General features: G+C 41.1%; 1 protein-coding gene across 4 annotated transcripts in view; it reads left to right on the top strand.

Moving 5' to 3' along the window:
- MTARC2 (mitochondrial amidoxime reducing component 2) overlaps positions 1-20,443 on the top strand; it is a 43,394-nt gene extending 22,951 nt beyond the window's left edge. The window contains exons 5-9 of one of the 4 annotated variants that reach the window (XR_014022648.1): positions 10,123-10,184; positions 10,398-10,469; positions 15,263-15,416; positions 19,652-19,728; positions 19,936-20,443. Coding sequence is in view for 2 of the 4 variants with exons in the window: in XM_081299144.1 (XP_081155270.1) it covers positions 10,123-10,184; positions 10,398-10,469; positions 15,263-15,389 (261 nt within the window). In the remaining 2 variants the exon portion in view is untranslated. Of the gene's footprint in view, positions 1-10,122; positions 10,185-10,397; positions 10,470-15,262; positions 15,417-19,524 lie in introns of all 4 variants that reach the window. The other 3 variants (XR_014022649.1, XM_081299144.1, XM_081299143.1) reach the window with 3 other exon arrangements.
- The last annotated feature ends 1,524 nt before the right edge of the window (positions 20,444-21,967 follow it).

Genomic DNA, 21,967 nt, shown 5'->3' with positions numbered 1-21,967 from the left:
ATGTACGTGCTATGCAAATAGTTATTATACTGTATTGCTTCAGGAATAATGACAAAAGAATCTGTCCGTGCTCAGTACAGGTGCAATCTTTTGATTTGCAGTTGAGTGAACCCGAGAATACCCAAGGGCTGACTGAACTAAGTTCCAGCTCTTTTGTAAATGAACTCATTTAATCCTCAAATTGCTTAAGAATGATTTCTCAGAATTTCTTTCACAATACCTTTTCTAGTTTACCCCTGACCCTATGCGAACAGGAATTTTATGTGAGACCCGTTGAACTGAATCAGAGGCAAGGATTTGCTTTTTGAATTGATCGCAGCTCACCCATCTCTAAATGTTGTTATCTCTGATTGGGGAGACCCTAAGTCTTTGATGACAGTCGTACATGGGTATTCCTTTTGAGCAGTATCGTACATGAACACATGTTCATAAATCACAATTGAGGAATAGTCACTTGCTTTACCATGTCACCCAGGAGACAAGCCCATCAAATACAGATGTTGACATAGAGATGGAAGAGTAGAAGTGGGTAGGATTCATCTCATGGGAACCTTACCACCCACATCTTTCCATCCCTGCCCTCTGGAGTACTGTGACTCACGGCCTGGACCAAAGGTGTGAAATAGCAGCCAGTGCATCCCAGGTTGCTGCTGTTTGCAAACTGGGTTGGTAGTCCCCTGGCCCCCACTGACCCTGCTGTTGCATTGTGGGGTCCCTTAGCATCTCTGACAATCAGGAGCCAAGCCCCAAGGGGGGACTAGGATGTCTTTTGTCCATTTGGGCACCATAATTCTCATGGTTTTAACTTCCCTTGGTATGTGAGTGGTACATGTACAACCACGTCGGCTTCACAAAATGTCCAAATCAGTGCAGACACATCAGACATCAACGGCCATGTCTCAAGATCTCTTCTTTCCTTTGTGTAGTCTACTGCTACTGGTGTTCCTAAAAGCAAGTGGTGTTCCAGGGACAGAAGTCAGCTAAAAAAAAGTCTTAGGTTGTTAACCTGTCCTTTCCCCAAGATTTTCCAGGTCCGAGTATCCCAAACAACAAACTTCTCCTGGCAATTTGTTATGCATTTCAGGGCAACATTATAAAATTAGGATATTGCAAGTCAAGTGCAAAATTAGAAATGTGCCTCTTGTGTTTCTGTAGGTGCATATGCCAGCTATTGTGTAACATGAGGATACTTGTAATGTAAGGATAAAATATACTGCTTCTCTACACACATGGGGTCTCAAGAAAGCCTCAGGGAATTAGGGCTCTGGAAAGCTTTTTAATGATTCAATTCAAGAAACTTTTTTGGATAAAGTTAGGGGTTTTTTGTTTTTGTTTTTAGTATAAAAGTAATTTTTAAAGTAACACATCCTGGATGGGGGTGAAACTTAATGGGAGAGCCCTTGCCTAGCATGCACAAGACCCTGGGTTCCATCCCTAGAACTGCAAAAAAAAAAAAAAAAAAAAAAAAAAAACCCAAAAAGAAACTAGTAATACAAACTCTGTATTTTCTGTATGTAATTTGAAAAATTAAGTGAAGTTTAATGAAAGTAAAAAAAAAAAATCCATCACATTTTACTATCAAAGGTGGCGTAAGATTACTTTGTGTTGTGTTTCCAATATCATGGATATAAACTCCACCATTTTCACATTATTTATTTATTTATTGTGGTGCTGGGGTTGAAACCAGGACCTTGCACATTCTGGGCAAGTACTCTACCACAGAGCTTCATCCCCAACCCCCATCATTTCACTTACTGGTATATGGCATACATCCTGCTTTGCAAATTAGTCACTAGCAATGGCTTTAGAGCTTCCTATTATTAGTGCATCATATGATTCTGCAATAACTTACTTAACTATTCCTTTGTTATTGAGCCTGTAGACAGTTTTCCATTTTCTCTTACATAATTAATGTTTTGTAAAACATCTTCTTCTACATTTCTAAATTTATTCTTAAAAAATACTAAATCAGTGTTTTAAAGATTCTGCATGTGTATCACCAAGTTACTTTCCAGAAACTTTCTACCAGTTCGCCTTCCCACAAACTGAGCCTCTTCATTGTACCATTGCCAGCAATCTATAATCTTTAAAAGATTATAATTTGATAACTGGAAAGTAATGTCTCAGTTAAGTTGGTAAAGCTTGGTGTGTGGCCTCCTGCCTTATTCAGTCGCTGAAGGAAATCTAGTCATTTAATATGCTAGTTTTACTTCATCTGAAGAAACTCACATCCTGCAAGTTCATACTCTCAATGTCAAAGTTCTGAATCATTCATGTTTGCAGAAAGAAGTTCCTGGGTGCTGAGCTCTGAGATAGATATTAAGATTATAGAAGTGAACTCAGTGTGTCTGTCTGCCAGTGTCTCTGCATCAAGGGGGACTGAGGCATTGCAGTACTGATGACGTCTGAGATGAGACATCACTCTTCCCAGAGCTCAGGAGAAAGGAGCCCTCAGGGTACGCTCTGTTGTATAGGATGTACTGAAGATTTGCTAGGAACTGGATCCAAGTGCAGAAAAAATGCCATTGGGTTTTTTGTAGGGAGAGTGATCAAATTTTGGATTAGGACATTAAAGAACACTCGTTTGCTTGTATGCCTTAGAAGTGGAGAAACAATCTTTGAGTCAGGTCAGCTATATGGTACAATGGAAAATATATATTTGGTCTTTGTCTCTGGTTGCTGGCACAGAGCTCCCGATTCTTGGAATTTGTTGAGTGAGAAGAGTGAGATGAACATCTTTTGTTATTCACAATGAGCCCCTCCCAATCGTACCTGAGTTTATGGTAAGGAAGAAGCTCTTGAGGGGAGTGGAAGGTGTCTAGATAGCTTTAGGATGGGGTTGGTCACCTGAAAAGCCAAACCATGATTAAAGGGATGGGACTTTCAGGTGCTGCCTTGAACTTGATGAAAGGGAGAGGGTCTAGAGGTTGAGTTCAGTCATCAGTGGCCGATGATCTCATCCATCATGCTTATGAGATTGGTGACAGACGAGAGTGGTGGGAACATGAGGTGAAGAGGAAATTCTATCAACAGGACCCACTATACTGATCTCCACATGCTTTTTATTGTTGTTTTTTAAGCAATTTACCTGTGGTCCTATCTGAATAAGTCAATAGGGCAAAGTACATTCCTCAGTGAACAACCTGCTACTTGCCAGAGAAATGCAGACCCAAAAGGCTCCTCCTTGCCCATAAGAAGAACACACCCTGAAGGGGAGGATTTTTGTAACCTTTCCACAGACCAGAGTCCAGAACTCAGAGAGACAGAGTAATTAAAAGCAAAACCTTCTAACCACAAAATCTGCAATAACAAGTTCAATTAGCATGGCCAAAGTGATCCAGCATTGCTTGGATCTTTAGCATGCCATTACAATGATCTTACCCTCTATGGGGTAAGATCATGCACACTGGGTATTTGGAAGCCTAATGCAACCCTGCCATCAGTCAGAAGTCAAGAGGAGGACCTGACTGGACTTTCTGGAAACTTCCCTGGGACCCCCAATGAAACTGGAGGGCAGGAGGGGTTCATGGTCCCTCTCTTCTCTGATATAACCCACTGTCTCCCTTGAGAATGTCCCTTTTTCCTATCCTTTCTAATAAACTCATGCCTGCTACCCTGAACGACATGTCTGAAATCTTTCCGGCATAATCACAAGAATCAGTGATCGAGGACATCTGTGGTCACTTTGGCTCTGTGATGGCCTTGCTGTGCAAAAAAACGAAACCTCTGTTAAACCACTGAAAGATAGGGTTCAGAGAGCTTCTGAGCTGGCAAAATTAGAGGTGCTGAGAAGGTGGTGCACCTGAGAGGGTCTAGGGACTTGCTTGACCCTACCCCTTGTCCTATGCAGCTCTTCCATTTGGCTATTTCTGAGTTAAATTCCTTATTAATAGGCTGTTAACAGTAAAGTGCTTTCTGAATTCTGGGAGTCATTCTGTACATTGTCAAACCTTTAGAGAGATCAGACATGGTGGGTAGTGCACGCCTGTAATCCCAGCAACTTGGGAGGCTGAGGCAGGAGGATCGTATTTTTGAGGCCAACCTCAGTGATTTACTAAGCCCCTCAGCAACTTAGTGAGGCCCTGTCTCAAAATAATAAAAAGAACTGGGGCTGTAGCTCAGTGGTAAAACATCCCTGGGTTAAATCCTCAGTACAAAAATTAAACAAAATAACCTGAAGAGAGGATGTGGGAACAGCTAAGTATTTGCTAAGAAGCAAGGGCAGCCTGGACTTGACAGTGGCATCTGAAGTGGGGACACTCTTGTGGGACTGAGCCCTCAATGTGTTAAAATTGAACTGAATTGTGAGATGCCCAGTTGATGTCACAAAATTGCAGAAAGTGTTGGAAAAGAGTACGTATTTGGTGTCAGAGGAATCTGAGATTAGACTAGCTAGACTAGGATGATTTTTTTTTTTTTAAATGCATGGTTGGGATTATAGTGATTCTTTTAAATAAAAAAAAAAAAGAAAATTAAGAATTGTCCTAAAATGTCAAATAACTTAAAAATCTTGGGTGGAAGCTTTGCAGATATATTTCTATAAATGATATACAGTTATTTATACAGATTGGACATTTGCTCAACATTGGATGGCTTATGCAGGTACAACCATGGTCCTATAGATTAGAAAGGAACTGAAAAGTTCCTGTTGCCTAGTGACAATGTAGTCATCATAATACTGTAGAGCAAGGCATTACTCCCCTGCTCTTGGTGATGCTGGTATAAAGAAACCTACTGGGCTGACAGTTGTAGAAAAAGATAGCACATACAATTAAAAGACTGTGCCTCTGGTTTATGCATTGAACTGTAATTTTACTGTTATTGTAAGTGTATTCCTTTCCCTTATTAAAAAAGTTTACTGGAAAACCAGATGCTGTGTTACAGTAGCAGCAGCCTCATACATCCCTGTTTACCACATATCTTGATTACACTGGATACAATTAGATGGCCCCTAAGTGAACAAGATGCACGGCTCTTGTTGCCATTAAGAGGCCATACAGCCTAGTGGTGGAGTAGGCTATTCCATCTGTGTTAGATGTTTGCACAATGACAATATTGCCTAATGACACTTTCTCAGAATGTATCGCTGTTAAGAAATACATGACTCTGTGAGTGTGTGCGTGTGTGTATACTGTACTATTTTCACTCAGCAACATCTTAACATTATTCAGTGATAATACAGGTTCACATCCTTCTTTTTATTGTCCTAGTAGTAATTGTTGTCCCTACACCCCATGTGTATTTAGCCTGTTATTAGTTGCTGACTTTTTGAACTTACTGTAATCATGTGGGGTCATCAATAACAAATCAGGAAAATTGCTATGGATTTCAACAAATCAAAAAGTTTTGTTTATTTGCTTCTTCATTCCCTCAATTTATGCCACAATGGTTAAAATTGCTTCTATCAATTTTATGTACAATACAGTAGAGAAATTTTTGGTTTTGTTGGTACTGAGGATTGAACCCAGGGGCACTTTACCACTGAGCCACATCCCCAGCCCTTTATTTATTTGTTATTATTATTTGTGGTACTGGGGATTGAACCTAGGGTGTTCTGCATGTGAGACAAGCACACTACCAACTGGGCTATATCCCCAGCCTTTTTATTTATTATTTTAAGACAGGGTCTCTCTAAGTTGCTGAGGCTGGTCTTGAACTTGTGATCTTCTGTCCATAGCCTCCCCAGCCACTGAGACCTTAGGCATGTGTTACCACATCCCACATACAATAGAGTAACTTTTGAGTAGCTGTTAGAAAGTCAGGAGCTGGAAAAAAGACACACTAAACTTGGGACTGAGATTAGGAGGGAAGAGAGGGCCAAGATGGTGGCAGTAGATGGCCTTCCAAAGGCTGTCCATCTGATTTGAATGGATGATCTGATCTGGACTCTAAAGGATAATCCCTTTCATAGCCCATTGCCAAAGCAGGCCACTCATTCTAGCTTGTGCCGTCTTTCCATCTTACTCTCAGATGTCTTTTGTAAGGATGAATTCCACAAAGCTGAGGCCCTGATGTGTAACGATTCTCCATTTACCTGGAAGTTTCTCTTCTTTCATTTAAAAAATTCGGTGGTTTTCTCTCTTAACTCTAAATGTTCCCAGAGACCTGGATTTTGTCAGACTGCAGATAGGCTGTTGACCAGCAGGGGGCGCACTACCTGCCTCCAGCGTTTGTTTTTATGTTCCGAGATGACCTTGGGACCTTGCTGGATAGTATAACTCAGTAAATTATGTGGTCTAGTGGAACACAATAGAAAGGTAAAGCTCAAATATTTTTTTCAGTCATTTAAAATTTATTTTCCTTTAAGAACTGAATTAATTACATTTAAACATAACTAGCTCAGTTTTTTCCACTGTAGATAATGTTTTACACCAAGATGTGAAAAAATGAGCAGATTAGGAGGAATGACTTTAGTGATTAATATTGCAGAAAGTAATAAGAGCTGGCTAATTACTGGGGGTGCTGCAGACAGACAATTCTTAGGAATCCCGACTAAGCAGTCAACCCTGGTAACAGCGTAAGAGCAGATGACCTGAATCTGCCTTGTTGAGCTAGGAAATCTAACTGCACTTTATAGACTTCGCTGATGTCTAGCATAGTCACGATGTAGAATATCCATAGATATGTGACTTTTTTTTTTCTAAGTTGATTGTAAATTTTCTTTTTTTTTTTTTTTGTCACCCATAAAATTGTAAAGTTTAAAAGCCACTTTATTTACAAAGGTATGGGAGAACAGGCGCTCTCATACATTGCTGGTGAATATATAAATTCACAACCTCTGTTTGAAAATTACTAATACAAGATATGTGACTTTGAAATATTAAATTCGTCCTCACTTGGAAAAGGCAATTGAACATAAGGCGCTTGGGGCATGGGATTCCTTCAGCCCTGCTTGGTTGTGCTGTTGCTCCCTTTCCTGTGGCCGCAGCGCCCCCGTGTGGTAAAGGGCGTCCAGCCCTTCCCTTCCCTGGACTGGAGCTGTAGTACTCTGTCATACCCCATGGGAGAGAGCAGGGTCCGCCAGTAGGTTTGCTGTTTTGAATCCTGAATGTAATAAGTCTTGACTTGAATATGGAGATTCCACTCGGTACATGCTGTGTCCTTGAATTTTACAAAGGTTACAAGTTCATCTGCCAACTAGTTGTTTGGAAGATGTAACTCCTTTCCACCCAGAAACAGTTTCCTGAAGTATGGCTGGGAACCCAGGGCATTCATAGAGTTCTTTCCCTCAGTCTGGCTGTGGTCATATCAGGTGAGAGATTTCTGAGTTTTGAAGACACAAGTAGGTATCAGAGAACTTTCGGGGTATTAGGGGTCAAGCGGGAGTTTGCCTCTGAAAAAGGACCAGGCAGAATGTGGTCATCAGCAGCACAGGGAGAAATGGAGTGGTGTTAACCCCTACCCTGTGCTCTACTCTGTCTCTTGCAGGGGGAGGCTTCAGCCTTCTCTCATGCCCTCTGAGGGGGAGCAAAGCAGCAAATGCTCAGGGATAGATTTAATTTCCTTAGACTGATTTCTCATTAAATCCCTTAGACTCGGGGTCTTCAGAAACTCACCTGAGTTGATACTACTAATGGCAGCCGAGCCCAGGGACCCTGTCTGGATCCCGACTGGCTGGATTTAGCTGATTACTTGCATTAAGAAACAGGAAAAAGAAAGAGTGAATTTTATGCTGTTTGATCAAAGTGGGGAGAAACAGCTAGATTGCTTGTCATCTGGTCCCACAAAAGCAGTCATAATTTATAGAAAAAAAAAGCCAGGTGATACACAGATGCAGATTTAGTTCACTTATGCTAGACAGGCCAGGGCAGGGCAGTCTCACTCTCAGCTTCTGTGGCCAATCCAAGCCAGGGGCCGAGTGGGGGCCAGGGGCAGACCCTGAGGTTTTATTTTCAGCATAAGGAAGTTGCTCTCAATTTTAGAGGGGTCTCCAAAGTCATTCTGTTTCAATATGAGGAAACAGCTTCAAGAACATTATTTGCTCCAATTATAGATGGTGGTGTTGGTCAAGGAGCCTGTAGTGAGCCCCATCCCTCATGCCTCCTGCTTGTCACCTGGAGAACAGGACAACAGATTGTCATGTGAAGTTCAAACTTTAAATCAGTAGGTCTCAGCAGAGATGGCATGGGTGCCTTAAAGATGAAGAACCCCGATGGCTTCCCAGTTAGCAAGAGAGGCCTTGGTCTTTATATAGCTCTACATGCCCCCTCCCACAAGGATGTAATGTCATATATGCTATTAAAGGAGTTAAGAACATGCCACCCCAAAACATGTTGCTCTCACATATTAATTATTTTGAAGTAAAGGCCCTTGAAAACAGCAGATGCAAGGGGATCACACTGACCTTTGTCCTGTTCCTTAAAAGCAGGAGGTGAAGTTCCCATGAGAAAGATGCATTTCCCAAAAGGATATGAAGAAAGTACCCTTCTTATCAGGGAGGGGAAGCTGAGGCTGGGGGAGGGGGTCTGTACAAACCAGCCTTGGGGAGCTAACTCTTCCGAGTCACTTCTCTACCCCATTGGCTGCCCTTGCCTAGTCCCTCTGTCCTGTCACGTTTTCATAATTTTACTACTCTTTGTCCAACTCAGTATTCGTGTTCAACTCTCTGTCTTTGGGTCTTAATTTCATTATGAAGGCTCCTGTATAAAGTGAATTGTATTAAATAAATTTGCATGCCTTTCTTCTATTGATCTGTTTTATGTCAACTTAATCCTCAGGCTGAGCTGAAAATCCCTAAAAGAACAGAGGTAAATTTTGCCTCCCCTACAATATTGTCCATATAACCTCCATATATGGGTTCATGTATCTAGTTGTATATAGGTGCACAGTCATCCCTCTATGTCTGCAAATTCAGCCAACTGCAGATCAAAGATATTCAGAAAAAAATTGCAATGTGTACAGACCTTTTTTGTCATTATTTCCTAAACAACTATTTACATAGCATTTACATTATATTAGGTTATATACGTAATCCAGAGATTATTTAAAGTATATGGGAAGATGTGCATAGATTATGAGAAAATACTAGGCCTTTTTATATTAGGGACTTAAGCATTGCAGATTTTGGTATCCAAAGGGGGTCCTGAAAGCAATTTCACTGGATGCCAAAGGACTACTGTATGTAAATGAGTGTATGTATATGAAAATAAAAAAATTATATGTGTACATATAATTAGTCCATCTTTCTCATATGTGTATGTATAGATGTCCATATGTTTCTGTATATGTGCCTGTATGCATGTTTATATATGTGTATATGTTTCTGTGTATTTTTTTTGTGTATATGTGTGCATGTTCGTGTGTATGTATCTGTGTGTATGTGCATGTGTATGAGTATGTATGGGGGAATTAGGAGCTGGGTAGTTAAAAGTCCTGCTTTCATAATCAGAAAGATTTTCTGATTTAGCTGCCCTACATCCTCTTTGTGTGACGCTAAGAAAAATTTTGTAATCTCTCTAGGCTTCTGTCTCTTGGGATAAAATAGGGATCTTGATAGTAGCTCCCTTGGAGGTGTGAAGATTAGTTGAAGACCCTAGGCAAATGTTGGTGGTGCCGGCTGTTCAAGCAAGGCACAGCCAGTGGCCGTGGAATGTCAGTGCGAGGTCAGGAGGTAGCAGTGTTGGATAGTGAATCATGACTGACTCCCCTTGGGTGATGTCCCACTCATCAAAGAACCTCAGTTTTAGCTTCCCTTCCATCATAGCTTAGCCATGAGGAAAGAGTGGGCTTATCTTGCAAGCTGTAGATCTCGTTGTATACCAGTAAATTAGTCTTTTCGTTAATTCTGATGGTTATGGCAAACTGCCACTCTGTAGGAAGGCTGTTCTTGCTGTGCTGACAGAATCAGGGTTTTGAGTCTGACTCAAGAGGTGGACTCCTGAGGCTGGGGTCATGGCTCAGTGGTAGAGCATTTGCCTGGCATGCATGAGGCCCTGGGTTCAATCCCTAGTTCGGGGAAGAAGTGAACCCTGGACCCATCCACATGTGACAGTTCTTGATGTCTTCTTGTGCTATTTTCTTCTGCTTGATTCATAGTTGGTACCAGCCCAAAAAAAAAAAAAAAAATGAACAACAAGATCCAAGAAGCCTTCCTCTTAAAATATACCTTTCCTTTCCTTCTAGGATTGCTGGGATGAACTCCTCATTGGTGATGTAGAAATGAAGAAGGTCTTGGCTTGCCCCAGGTAAGGATTCTCACTAAATTTCACCTTTGGGGTACAGAATGCCTATTGGTTCTTTTTTTTGAATTTCAAAACAATAACCTTTAATTTTCAATATTTATAACCAGCATTTTTTCTGTACATGTAAATATATATAACACAAAGCATAATTGAATAATATGTGCACAGTGCCATTGGTTCTTGAATGTCACCTAACCCATGGTTATTGTGTGACAGGTGCATTATGACCACGGTGGACCCAGATACTGGAATCATAGACAGGAAGGAGCCGCTGGAAACCCTGAAGAGGTAGAACACCAAGTCCAGTGTTTTTAATATTATCCAAATACTATATTGGCCTGAGGGTTGGGTGCTAAGTCAGCCACGAGGTGCATGTGACCTTTCATTCCAGAGCCCCTGCCACTCTGCATGCCTATCAATTATTATAAATGATTTCACCTTTGGTGCTTTTGATAAGTTTTTAGTTATATAATATTCCATTCTGAAGTTTAAATGTCTCTCATATCATTTTTTTTGGTTTTGGTGATTGAACCCAGGGATGTTCTGCCACTGAGCTATATCCCCAGCCCTTTTAAAATTTTTATTTTGAGACACAGACTAAATTACTGCGGCTGGCCTTGAGTTTGTGATCCTCCTGCTTCAGCCTCCTGAGTTGCTGAGATTACAGCAACTCGGGAGTTTCTGAGCATGTGCCCAGATTCTTTCCTGTGCATGGGGGGATAGTAGACATTCTTTTTATTAATTAATTTATTTATTTATTTATTTATTACTGGGGTTGAACCCAGGGGAGCTTGCCCACTGAGCCACATTCTCAGCCCTTTTTATTTTTTTGAGATAGGGCCTTGCTAAATTGCCAAGATTAACTTACCATGCTTCTGGCTCAGCCTCCTGACTTGCTGGGATTATATAGGTCTGTGCCACCATGCACAGCTTAAGTAGTAGATATTCTTTATTCAGAGGTGGCAGTAGCCCCCAGCTGCCAGCCTCAGCCCCATTTTGCACCTTGAGTCTTTCCATAGGCCTTTTTTTTTTTTTTTTTTTAATGTGTGCAGGCCAGAAAAAGAGGCACACTGCCAACAGGTTACATAACTGAGCGCATGCTCACAAGCACATGTTTATGACCTTTGGTACATATGCTGAATCAGGGTGTTCATGACTTTGGTTATATACTAAAAACATAATCTGCCAGAAGCCCTGGCAAGGGAGCCTAACTATAGCCATCTTGAACCCGCTCTATAGGGATTCCTCACCACACAATCCCTGTGTTGGAGGTCTTCCATGATGATCCTTTAGGGAGGAGGGCAGATCCTGCATCCATAGGCCATAACAACAATGTAAGCTACAAAAACATAGAATCAGAAAACAAGTCCCAGCATCTGGGGTTACTAAAAACCACTTCCAGTTTCATCCCATATTGAGGTGGCAATAAAAGACTTTCCCAGTCACGTCCACTTGTTCAGGGAGATAGTCTGGATCCACCTGGGTAGTCTGGCAGTAGAACTCACAGGGACTTCCGTGCATACTCAGCAGGCGGATGTGTTTGCTACTCTGGTGTAGGTGTGTGTCCAGTCCACAACGGTGATGGCAAGGACACACCTACAGATGAAAGGACAAAGCACTTACAGGTACAGGTACAGGTAAATCACGTCCATCTGGGAGAATGCATGCAGCTTTGAGTCCTGGAAAGCACGGTGGCTGCCTGTGGCAGCTCTCCTGGGTGCTCCCACACTCATAGCTTGATCCTGAACTCCAGCAGGTTCTGGGTGCACTAGCACTCGGGAACTCAGAATTGGCTGGAGGAAAATAATAAACATGATTTATTTATTTAAAAAAAATTTTATACCTTTATTTTATTTATTTTTTTTTATGCAGTGCTGAGGATCGAACCCACTGCCCCACACATGCTAGGCAAGCGCTCTATCACTGAGCCACAGCCCCAGCCTTTTAAAATCTGTGTCCCAGCCACAGGGCCTGGCCAAGTCACATGTATGGGCCGCAGAGGGGCGATGGGAAGGGGATTCACTAGTCACCTATGGTATTACAAGGAGGTCACCCTCCAAACCTTTTCCCCATGGGGCTAGCAGGGATACCCAACCCATGTGGGGTCCTTTATTACCCAGGGCCAGGTCCACTCCACAGTTTTCCCCTGAGTCAATCCAATGGGAGTGGGCAAATGAACATTCTCTGGCTGCCCAAACACAGGCTTAAGTACGACATCCCTTGTTGTCACCCGGACCTGCACTGGTGCTGCTATGTGGTGCAGCAAAGCCTCCGCAGGAGCTGGTGTCTCTCATGGGGCCATTCACACTTGTTCAGAGCTCTCACAGTTGCCATCAGGTGCTGTGTCTACCATGGAGGGGGTGTTGACTGTAGTCCTAAGTCCTTGCTTAAGCAGGTTGTTTTATCCCTATTAGGCCTGCAGTTGTGGGTAATATGGGATGTGCAGCTTCCATTGAATCTATGTGTTGGAGGTCTTCCATGGTGATCCTTTGTTGTCACCCGGACAACAAAGGTGTTAGATGTTGTTGTACTGGTAACTGAGGTCCCATCACTGTACATCCTGACCCGTGAAATGAGTACCTTGGTCACTCACTATTGTGATGGGCCAGCTGTACAGGCTGTCAACACTGTCAGGGTGTGAATCACAGTGCGCTGGTTTCCTTGACCATTGGGCCAGGCAAACACCAAGCCTGTAGCCATATCAACTGCCATCAAGGCAAACATGGGCCACTTCAGCCTCAGTCAAGGGCCAATGTAGTCAACCTGCCATCTTGTCAGGGGGACACATCCACACATTACTTGACCATTTGTGGCTCCCAGGTGTCAGGGGTGTGGATATTTCTGAGCATGAACCACACAGGCCTGGCAGGCCTCTACCAGGGCATCCCATGTTAAAGCCAGGCCCCATTGTTTGACATACCATTTTTACACCTGTACTGCCAGGTTGGTGGGAGGGGCCTGCTCTAACCACCGCACCTTAGTGAAAACATCTGCTTCATGAGTCCCTGGGCTAGTCACAGGGGATGGCCAGTAACATGCCCTATAGTCACTTGTTCCTGGTGGCTTAACTCCCAGAGCTCTTGCCACAGAACTTGCACCCAATACATAGCACAGCTGTTGGTACATATTGCTATGGGGAATGCTTCATTTGCTATCATCATCCAAATAGTGTGTAGCTCAGCTCACTGGCTATGTTGTCTGGAGAGTCTGTTTCTGGCTCCATAGTGACTGCCATCTGCACAGTCAGTTGTCCATGGCTAGAGCCATTATTGTAACAAGCACTGGACAGTATAGGTGCCTTACCCCCAAGGTATGGGCTTGTTTCTGGTTCACGGACATCGGTAACAGGCCCTAGCACTTCCTGAAGTCTCTTGTCCCCTGCCAGATCCCAGCACATCTAAGCTCTCATGGCTCCTGCCAACTCCTAACACATCTGGGTTCTCTTGGCCCCTGCTGACTTCTGTCCCAAATTATTTTCCCAAGTTCGCCAACTCCACTTGACCAATGGAATATGGGGAACTTGGTCCCTGGCTGGCCTTGCTGGTGGCTGCCCATTGGGGCCATCAGTGGCTGTTTCATTTTCTGCATTACCACTGGCTGGGCTTGCCGATTCCACCAGCACTATGGCACCTGGCCTCTGCCACACGTCACAGTCTGCCCGGCCACGTCATGTTCACCACAGGGTAATCGGAAGTCTTCTCCATGCTCATGGGGAATTGTCCACTGTATCCCAATTCCAAGCCCAGCTTCTTATCAATTTTTAATAATATTTATATTTGCACTTCCACATGGAGGCCTCAAGTACTTATTTAATTATGTTTATTTCAACTCAAATTTCTTTATTAGAATCAACAGCAAGATATGAGAATAATTTGAATTGCATAATGAAATATTAGAAAAAGTGGAATGGAATGGGTTGTCAGTTTGTATACCTGGGAGATTCTTTTTTTGGGTGGGGGGTTGTTACCATGATTGAACTCAGGGGCATTTGACCACCGAGCCACACCTCCAGCCTTATTTTGTATTTTATTTAGAGACAGACTCTGAGTTGCTTAATACCTCGCTATTGCTGAGGCTGGCTTTGAACTCATGATCCTCCTGCCTCAGCCTCCTGAGCTGCTGGGATGTAGGCATGCCCTACGATGCCCAGAGGAGCTTTTTTAATGTCAGGATTATTATTATTATTTTACTATTTAAAGAAGTTTCACTAACTTAGTTCTCAGTAGAATGTGTTTTTAGACCTAAGTCAAGAGCTGGGAGTGTAGTTCAGTGGTAGAGCACTTGGCTAAGCATGTACAAGGCCCTGAGTTTGATTCCCTGCACACACACACACACACACACACAAACCCAAAACCAAAACAAAACAAAAAAAAAAAAAGAAAAAGAAAAAAAACCATTAACATTTTTTAGTGTTGTATTCTATTTTTTTCTACTTTATTTTGTTGTTTGTTTCCAATGGGCATTTGAGAAAAGGTTATTTGATGAAGTCTTTGGATGTACTGTTCTGTTTTGTTTTTGTCCTTTGCTGTTTAAAGATTCAGTGTGAAGTTAATTTTCTTTTCTTTAGATGGACCTTTGGAAAAAAAAATAATTTCAACCATAAGCCAGACCACCTGCCCACTGCATCTGTGCCTTAATTTTTGTTCACCAACAAACTCCAACTTAATCTTGTAAACTTGGAGGGGTTGGAAAGCAAAGTGCTCAAGTGCATCAAATAAAAGGTTTAGAGATCAGGGCAGTTCCATTTTGAGATTTCATGAGCATTTGTTTCAGGGAGTTATAAAGTTGAAGGTACTCATGTAAGCAAAATATTTATATTCTGATTACATGTGCAAGTGTTTTTTTCTTTTAAGCTTCAAACTGAAGGCATGAAAAAAATTATTCATACTCTCAGGTTACTACTTCTAGAAAAACTAGGATTACTTGCAGTTGGACTAATTATCCACAGATTTCTGTTACCATTTTTAAAAAGGGCTTGCTATTGATGTATAAATAACCAGACTGAAACCTTGGGCTATATGGAGAGCACCTAGATTGTTATTTCCTTTTTGTGCCTGATGAGGAATGTTTGCTTCTTTCAGCTACCGTCTGTGCGATCCATCTGAGAAAAAAATATACAAGTCATCCCCACTTTTTGGAATTTATTATTCAGTGGAAAAAATTGGAAACCTGAAAGTTGGCGACCCTGTGTATCAGATGGTACAGTGAAGGATCTGCTGGGGTGACATGTGAAAGGTTAGTTTTGCTTCAAGTACTCAGGTTCTCAAAGCTGGATCTTCTTGTGTTAATATAATTTTTTTTTATTGTGCTGCTTTAATTTTTGAGTGAATGTTTTATATTCTGGTCTTTGGAATTGGAAAATGCCCTTCATTTCTATTCCCCTCTGTAATTATGTATTTCCACCTAGCTTTCTCCATTCTTCCTTCCCATTCAATTATAAAATGCAGATGGAGAACCCTGGCAGACACAGGTATATGTTCCCAGTTCATTAAGGAATATCCATAAGGAATAAGGAGGTGAAGGTGAGCCATTCTCCAGAGTTATATATTTATTTTTTCTGTCTTAGATAGAAAAGTGAAGGGTAAGTGTGTAAATTATTCAAAATCAACTTGGGAAAAATATTTAAATCAAATGTTTTTTTTTTTTTTAAATCAAACATGTTTTTAAAGTGTAGTTTGAGTTTGAAAAAAAAAAAATCAGTGCCTCAAGATGACTGCATCCTGAAGCATGAGGTAGAAAATAATGTGCTCACATTGATTTCACTGGACCAGAAAAACCCTGAATCCTGGAGGTGTATGCCTGACCCTCATATTATAGGAATAAGAAAGTCAGTTGGAAGACCTCACATTGAAGTTTTGAGTTAACTTCTCTGTAAAATCTATGACCCTCTTAAAATATCTTTATCTCTAAAAACCTTGACCATCCTTCTTTCTTATTCTGGCCTGAACTTCTCACTACTGAGTATTGATGCCCACCCACCTGACTGATAAAGTACAAAGGTGGTCCAGACAGGCCTAGATTGAGCATTAGACAGCCTTGGATTTGTAGTTCTAACATCTTCCTTTCTTGGTTGAGTTATTTAAGCTAAGTATCAGTACCCTTTTCTGCACAGTGAGAATGATGCTAGTTCTTACCAAAACAACCAATAAAAGTTATTTTGAGTATTAATCCATATAAAATTACAGCATTATAGCAGGCACATAGAAAGTGCTCAGTAAATATGATTTTTATTGTCATCATTGCATCATAGCTCAGTTTGAGGTGCTGTAAGGGGTATAAAGGTGAGATGGGCTTTACCCTCGAGGTAGGCAAAAAGGAAAAAACTGTTCATTGGCTACCTATTATAAGTAGGTATTCAAGTAACCATATCTCTAACCATATTTCGTCAGCTCTAAGATGTCTGTTTTAACATCTTTAAAATTACACAGCTTCTTATAGCATTTTGAATACCTTTTTAAAAAAATCTTCATGATGCATAAAATAATGGTAGGTCTTACATTTGGTGTATCTTGAGTTTGATGAAATGCAGTGAATATTAGAAAGGAAATTGAAATTTCTAAGTCCCTGCCATTTCTAAAGTCCCCCATTTGCAGGAAGAGTGAATCCAAATCTGAGCCATCTAACATAAATGGAACTGATCCATTGTCCTGCTATTCCAGTGATGATTGACTGGACCTGGATCAAAGCCTAAGTCAAGTGGTCTCTGAGAGACCTTAACAATTAGAGGTCCTCCAGGTCACTTGGTCACAGACTCACCCAGTCACCTTAACAGTTAAGGGTACTCCAGGTGACCCAATCCGATGCTCTCTTGCAATGGAGGAGAGGCAAGGATCATCTAAGATTAATTCAAATGACCTCCAATTTCTCAGCTCCCAGAATGCTTTTTATATTAAAGATCCTAAGATAATGTGTCATCTTTCATCATCCTTTTAGAATCTCTGTGACTTAGAAATAATAATAGGCAAGAAACAAAGGCTCAGATAGTCAACTAACCTAGTGCCACAGAGGCGATAAGAGATAGAGCCAGGAGGCACGCTCTTCACCGGACACAGAGGCATACATTTGTATGTATAAAGAAATAGCTGTAACTTAGGACAGACAGGGTTCTCTGTGGGTTCACAGGAGATAGACGGTCTTTCTAGTGGGATGATGAAGGAAAGCTTGAGGACAGATACAGCCTGAACGTGCTGAGGAAAGAAGACCACAGAGTGCTCTAGGGGTCTATTAGGATGGAAGCTCCTACAAGTTCTTACCTTTGTAGGGACCAAGGAGGACACTGGGGCAGGGACTGAGGGAGATGAGGATGGAGAAGAGGGATGAAGCCAGGTATGGTAGGTTCTTGAAAGTAAGTTTGCAATAAAGGTTGGTGTGTGGAACATGTTTAAAGCCAAACATAATCAAAACTATGCTTTTGGCAGATGGTCCTGAGACCCATGGGTGGGATGGTGTGGAGGAAGGTGAGAGGAGAGGTGGAAGGCCAGGCAGGGATGATGGCATGTGATTGAAGGAGGGAGGAAGTTGTGGACAAGGAGAGGGAGGTGCAGAATGCCCAGATAGATCCTCAGTGTGTCCCAGATGCTGTTTGCCATGGGGCCCTAAACTCCCTTCACTCCTCACACAAATCCTGGGCATTTCCAAATGTGCCCTTGTGCTTCCTGGCTCTGAACATTGCTTCCTCGGTACCTCACAGAAGAAGAGGAGAAGTCTGGAGGAGGTCTTCCTGCTGCCCACCCCCACAGACACTGAGAGGTTTCTTTGCTGATTATGACCCTTGCTTGGGGGTTTTAAAAATAACAGCAGTGTTGCTTATTTATTTTAAGTACAAGCCCACCATAGTTTCTACATACTGGAGGACCAGCTTTATGGGATAAATTGAAAGACCTTAAAAAGAAAAATCAGTTAATACATGCACTTGGGTTAATACATGTGATTCGAGTTGTCTATCTAGTTCAAATTTAAATATACTAAAGTTTGTATGTTTTATTATAATGGCAGCATATGTTCACCATGGCAAATTTATAAAATGCCAGAAAAGTAAAAGAAAGAAATCACCTTTGATCACTGTTTATAAACTTCATTCTGGTAGGAATTTTTGTTTTTGTAATGTAGCCATTATATGTGTGTGTGTGTGTGTGTGTGTGTGTGTGTGTGTGTGTGTGTATGTACATATATATATGATTTGTAAGCATAGGTTGGTGTGGAACTCTCCAATCTATTCAAATTCATCTTTGATGGTTTTATAACACTGAATTATATAAATGATTGATACTTTTTAAAAACAATTTTTCAGTATTTGACACTTGGATTATATCAACTTTTATTATAAATAATATTATACTGGATAAGAACATTTAAAAATTAAAGGATTGTTCTGTAAGTTGGATTCCTGAAAGTAGAATTATTGGCCCGTGGAGTGTAGGCATATTATTTAGCATCTTACCAATTGTTTTCCAGGGTTGTTTCCATTCTACATTCCCCACATATTGTGTGATTCAGTACATTTTCTGTTGCTACAACAAAATATCCTGGATACTTTATAATAAAGAGAAGTTTATTTAGCTTAGTTTGGAAGGCTAAAAGTCCAAGATTGGGTGATTCCCCCGCAGTTTGGCCTCTGATAAGGGTCTCCTTGGCTGTGTCACAGCATGTGGATGACATCAGGGCAGGAGCATGTGGAGAGATCACCTGGTGAAACAAGAAGCCAGAGAATAGGGAGGGGCCCATTTCACTTGCTTATTAACAACTTACTTTTGAGATAACTGGGATTCCATAAGAACTACCTCAAGGTTCTTCAAGGACACACCCTTTAATGACCCAGCCACTTCTCTTTAAGAAGCCCTACTTCTTAAAGATCCCTTATCTACATTGGGGATCACACCTCCAACATGAGAACCCTTAGCAAACACTCTCAAACCATAGCATCATGTAAGAAAGACCTCTTGCTCTGGGCCCTTGCCAGAACTCAATTTTTTTTTAATTTGTTGTTTTTAGATATATATGACAGTAGAGTATATTTTATCCCACTCCTTGATTTATACTCAAAGGACTTAAAATCAGCATACTAGAGTAATGCAGCCACATCAGTGTTTATAGCAGCTCCATTCACAATAATTAAACTATGGAACCAACCTAGGTGCCTTTCAATAAATGAATGGATAAGGAAAGTGTGTATATACATAGAACTCAATCTTAACAGGCTGCTTTATTCCATGTTGGCACTTGGGCACAACATAGTTTATATTGCCTGCATTGTAACCTCAATAAGTATTTTGTGGGTACTTTAATTATTTATGATCAGTAGACTAAATAACCAAATAATCAGAATTTCTTGTTATTTATCCAGCTTTTATCATCCAGGAGGCATCCATCAGGATTTTATCAACAGCATCAACAATACCGAGCAAATCCCTATCACCCAGCCTCGAACCATTTTTCTCCTGGAATTGACTCTCTATTTTTTGACTTTTCAGAGTTATGTATGCTCTGAGTTAATGCAAGAAAAAGTATTTGGAAGTCATTTGAGAATACGATGGAATATAAATTTTAGGTAATGAAAGGCTTTTAAATGAACAAAATTGTTATAAAATTATTTTGAATGTTACTATAACTGTCATATTTTCTAATCCCTGACTCTAATATTGATGAGTTTAAAGAAAGTTTAAAGTCAGTTAAAAACAAATACAACAATAACGAAGAAAACCGCAAGAAAATATTTTATATGTATATACTTTTGACCTATCATTCTTCATTTTAGGAGAAATGCAAGCAACAAAATTGTTTCCTGATGCTCCTTTACATGTTAACATGCTCACAAGTGCCTAACAGTTGTTCTTGAGATGTCTCTTGAGCCCTATTGATGTTTCACTCATCTGTTTGGTGTTTTATTTTTTACCCTATCATTGTGGAATCAGGGTCATATTTGAGTACAGAAATTATTTTCTAGACCTTGTTTTTACATTTGACTATGCCTCTGTTAAGCTCTATAAAAATAATTTGTTTATGTCTGCCAATACACCCCATGGAATTCCCAGGAAGATAAAGAGGAGAATGGAATTTAGAAGAAAATGGGATTTTGACACAGGAATGGAAAGAACAGAGCATGAACACACTTTTAAAAATACATGTGTATTTTTTATGACAAAGAAAAATGAACTGTTTTGATGACTAAGCAAAAAAATGCTCACCGAAGTAATATATAAATGATTAACCCACTTATAATCTTCTGGTTTTTTTATGATTAATAAATGTAAATCTCAGTCCTACTTTGTCTTTGGTGTTTCTGAGTCTTCCAGGGCTTTGCTGATTGTATCTTAGAACATCAGTCACTGTCATTCATTTTCCTTGACCCTTTCTGAACACAGACATTACCTCCTTTCACTGGTGGGTGTGGGTGTCAGGAATTGCAGCTACACAGATGGCTGGTCTGAGATGAGGACACTTCCTAGTGGTAAATAATAAGGAGCAGGTGTTTCTTCCTTCTCCATTTTTCTTCTTCATTTTCTTTCACAAGTTTCTGGGACTGAAGTTAGCCTTCATCCCTGGCACCCTGTGAGGTGAGAGTAGTAATCAAGCCATCCTCTGACACATTTTGGGAAGTGATAAAATAAGAAAGTCATGCTAACCACTAAAATAAAAAAGCCAGATTTTCCCTTTTAACTTTCCAAAGAGATTAAGGAGGGAGACAGAAACACAGAGGCATCAATCCCTCGGAGCTGTCTTTCTGTGGAGAACACAGAACTCAAGTCCTGTGCCATACTGATGAGTCACACTTCACCCACATCCTCAGTGGCACATCCCAATCAATCAACACTTCTTTCAGGGAGGAAAGATTTACCCAACCTTCTTCTCCCTCCAGCCAACCCTGGAAGAGTCTAGATGATTAATGCATCCCAACAGCTGGAGAAACAGTGACCTCTTCACTTTGAACACAATTTCTGGATTTCATAGGAGTGAGGGTGATCCAGGATTGGAAGAGAGGATAGCATCTGTTTGGTCTTGTACATCTATGATGAGGAACAACATTCTAGAAGGATCCTTCCTGAGTACTGAAGGGCCCTGAAATGAATTACCTGCTAAAGGAAAAAGGTCTACTCCCCTTTGAGAATTCTCCCTTCTCTATTCCCAGACATGTTTTCTCTGCATGAACAGTTTTAGACCAAGGGACTAGTGGTTTACCTGAGCGTGACAAAGACTCCTTGACCAAACTTCACTTTATTTATTTATTTATTTATTTATTTATTTATTTTAGAGAGAGAGAGAGAGAGAATTTTAATATTTATTTATTTTTCAGTTTTCGGCAGACACAACATCTTTGTTTGTATGTGGTGCTGAGGGTCGAACCTGGGCCGCACGCATGCCAGACGAGTGCGCTACTGCTTGAGCCACATCCCCAGCCCCCCAAACTTCACTTTAGATCCTTTTCTTGACTAGGCCTCAACCTTGGTTCCACTCCCCAATCCCCCACCCCTCCCAGGCCTGTGGAATCCAGGTTCTTAGCAAGAATCTTGCTAAGTCAGTTTAGATAGAATTCCCCCACCCTTGATAGCTCATCACTGTGGATATTGGCTCAAATTCCTCAACTCTCACCTTTCCCTGACATGAAATTTCACTATGAGCTCGTTTAGCAAGAGTCTCATTCCCCTTGATGTCTCCTGGTAGTGATTTTCTATCTACTGACCCCTATGCCCCTTGCCTATAAGTCCCCAGATATCTTTGCTGTAATGAAGAATTGAGCGCAATCTCCATCTCCTATTGTAATACCCCTGTAAGAATACTATTTTTCACTC

Source organism: Spermophilus citellus (genome assembly GCF_964194105.1).
Source record: "Spermophilus citellus genome assembly, chromosome: 6".
In the NCBI taxonomy this organism is placed as follows: Eukaryota; Metazoa; Chordata; class Mammalia; order Rodentia; family Sciuridae; genus Spermophilus; species Spermophilus citellus.
Note: the sequence above shows the minus strand (reverse complement) of the source record. Positions and strands in the feature narration are given on the sequence as shown.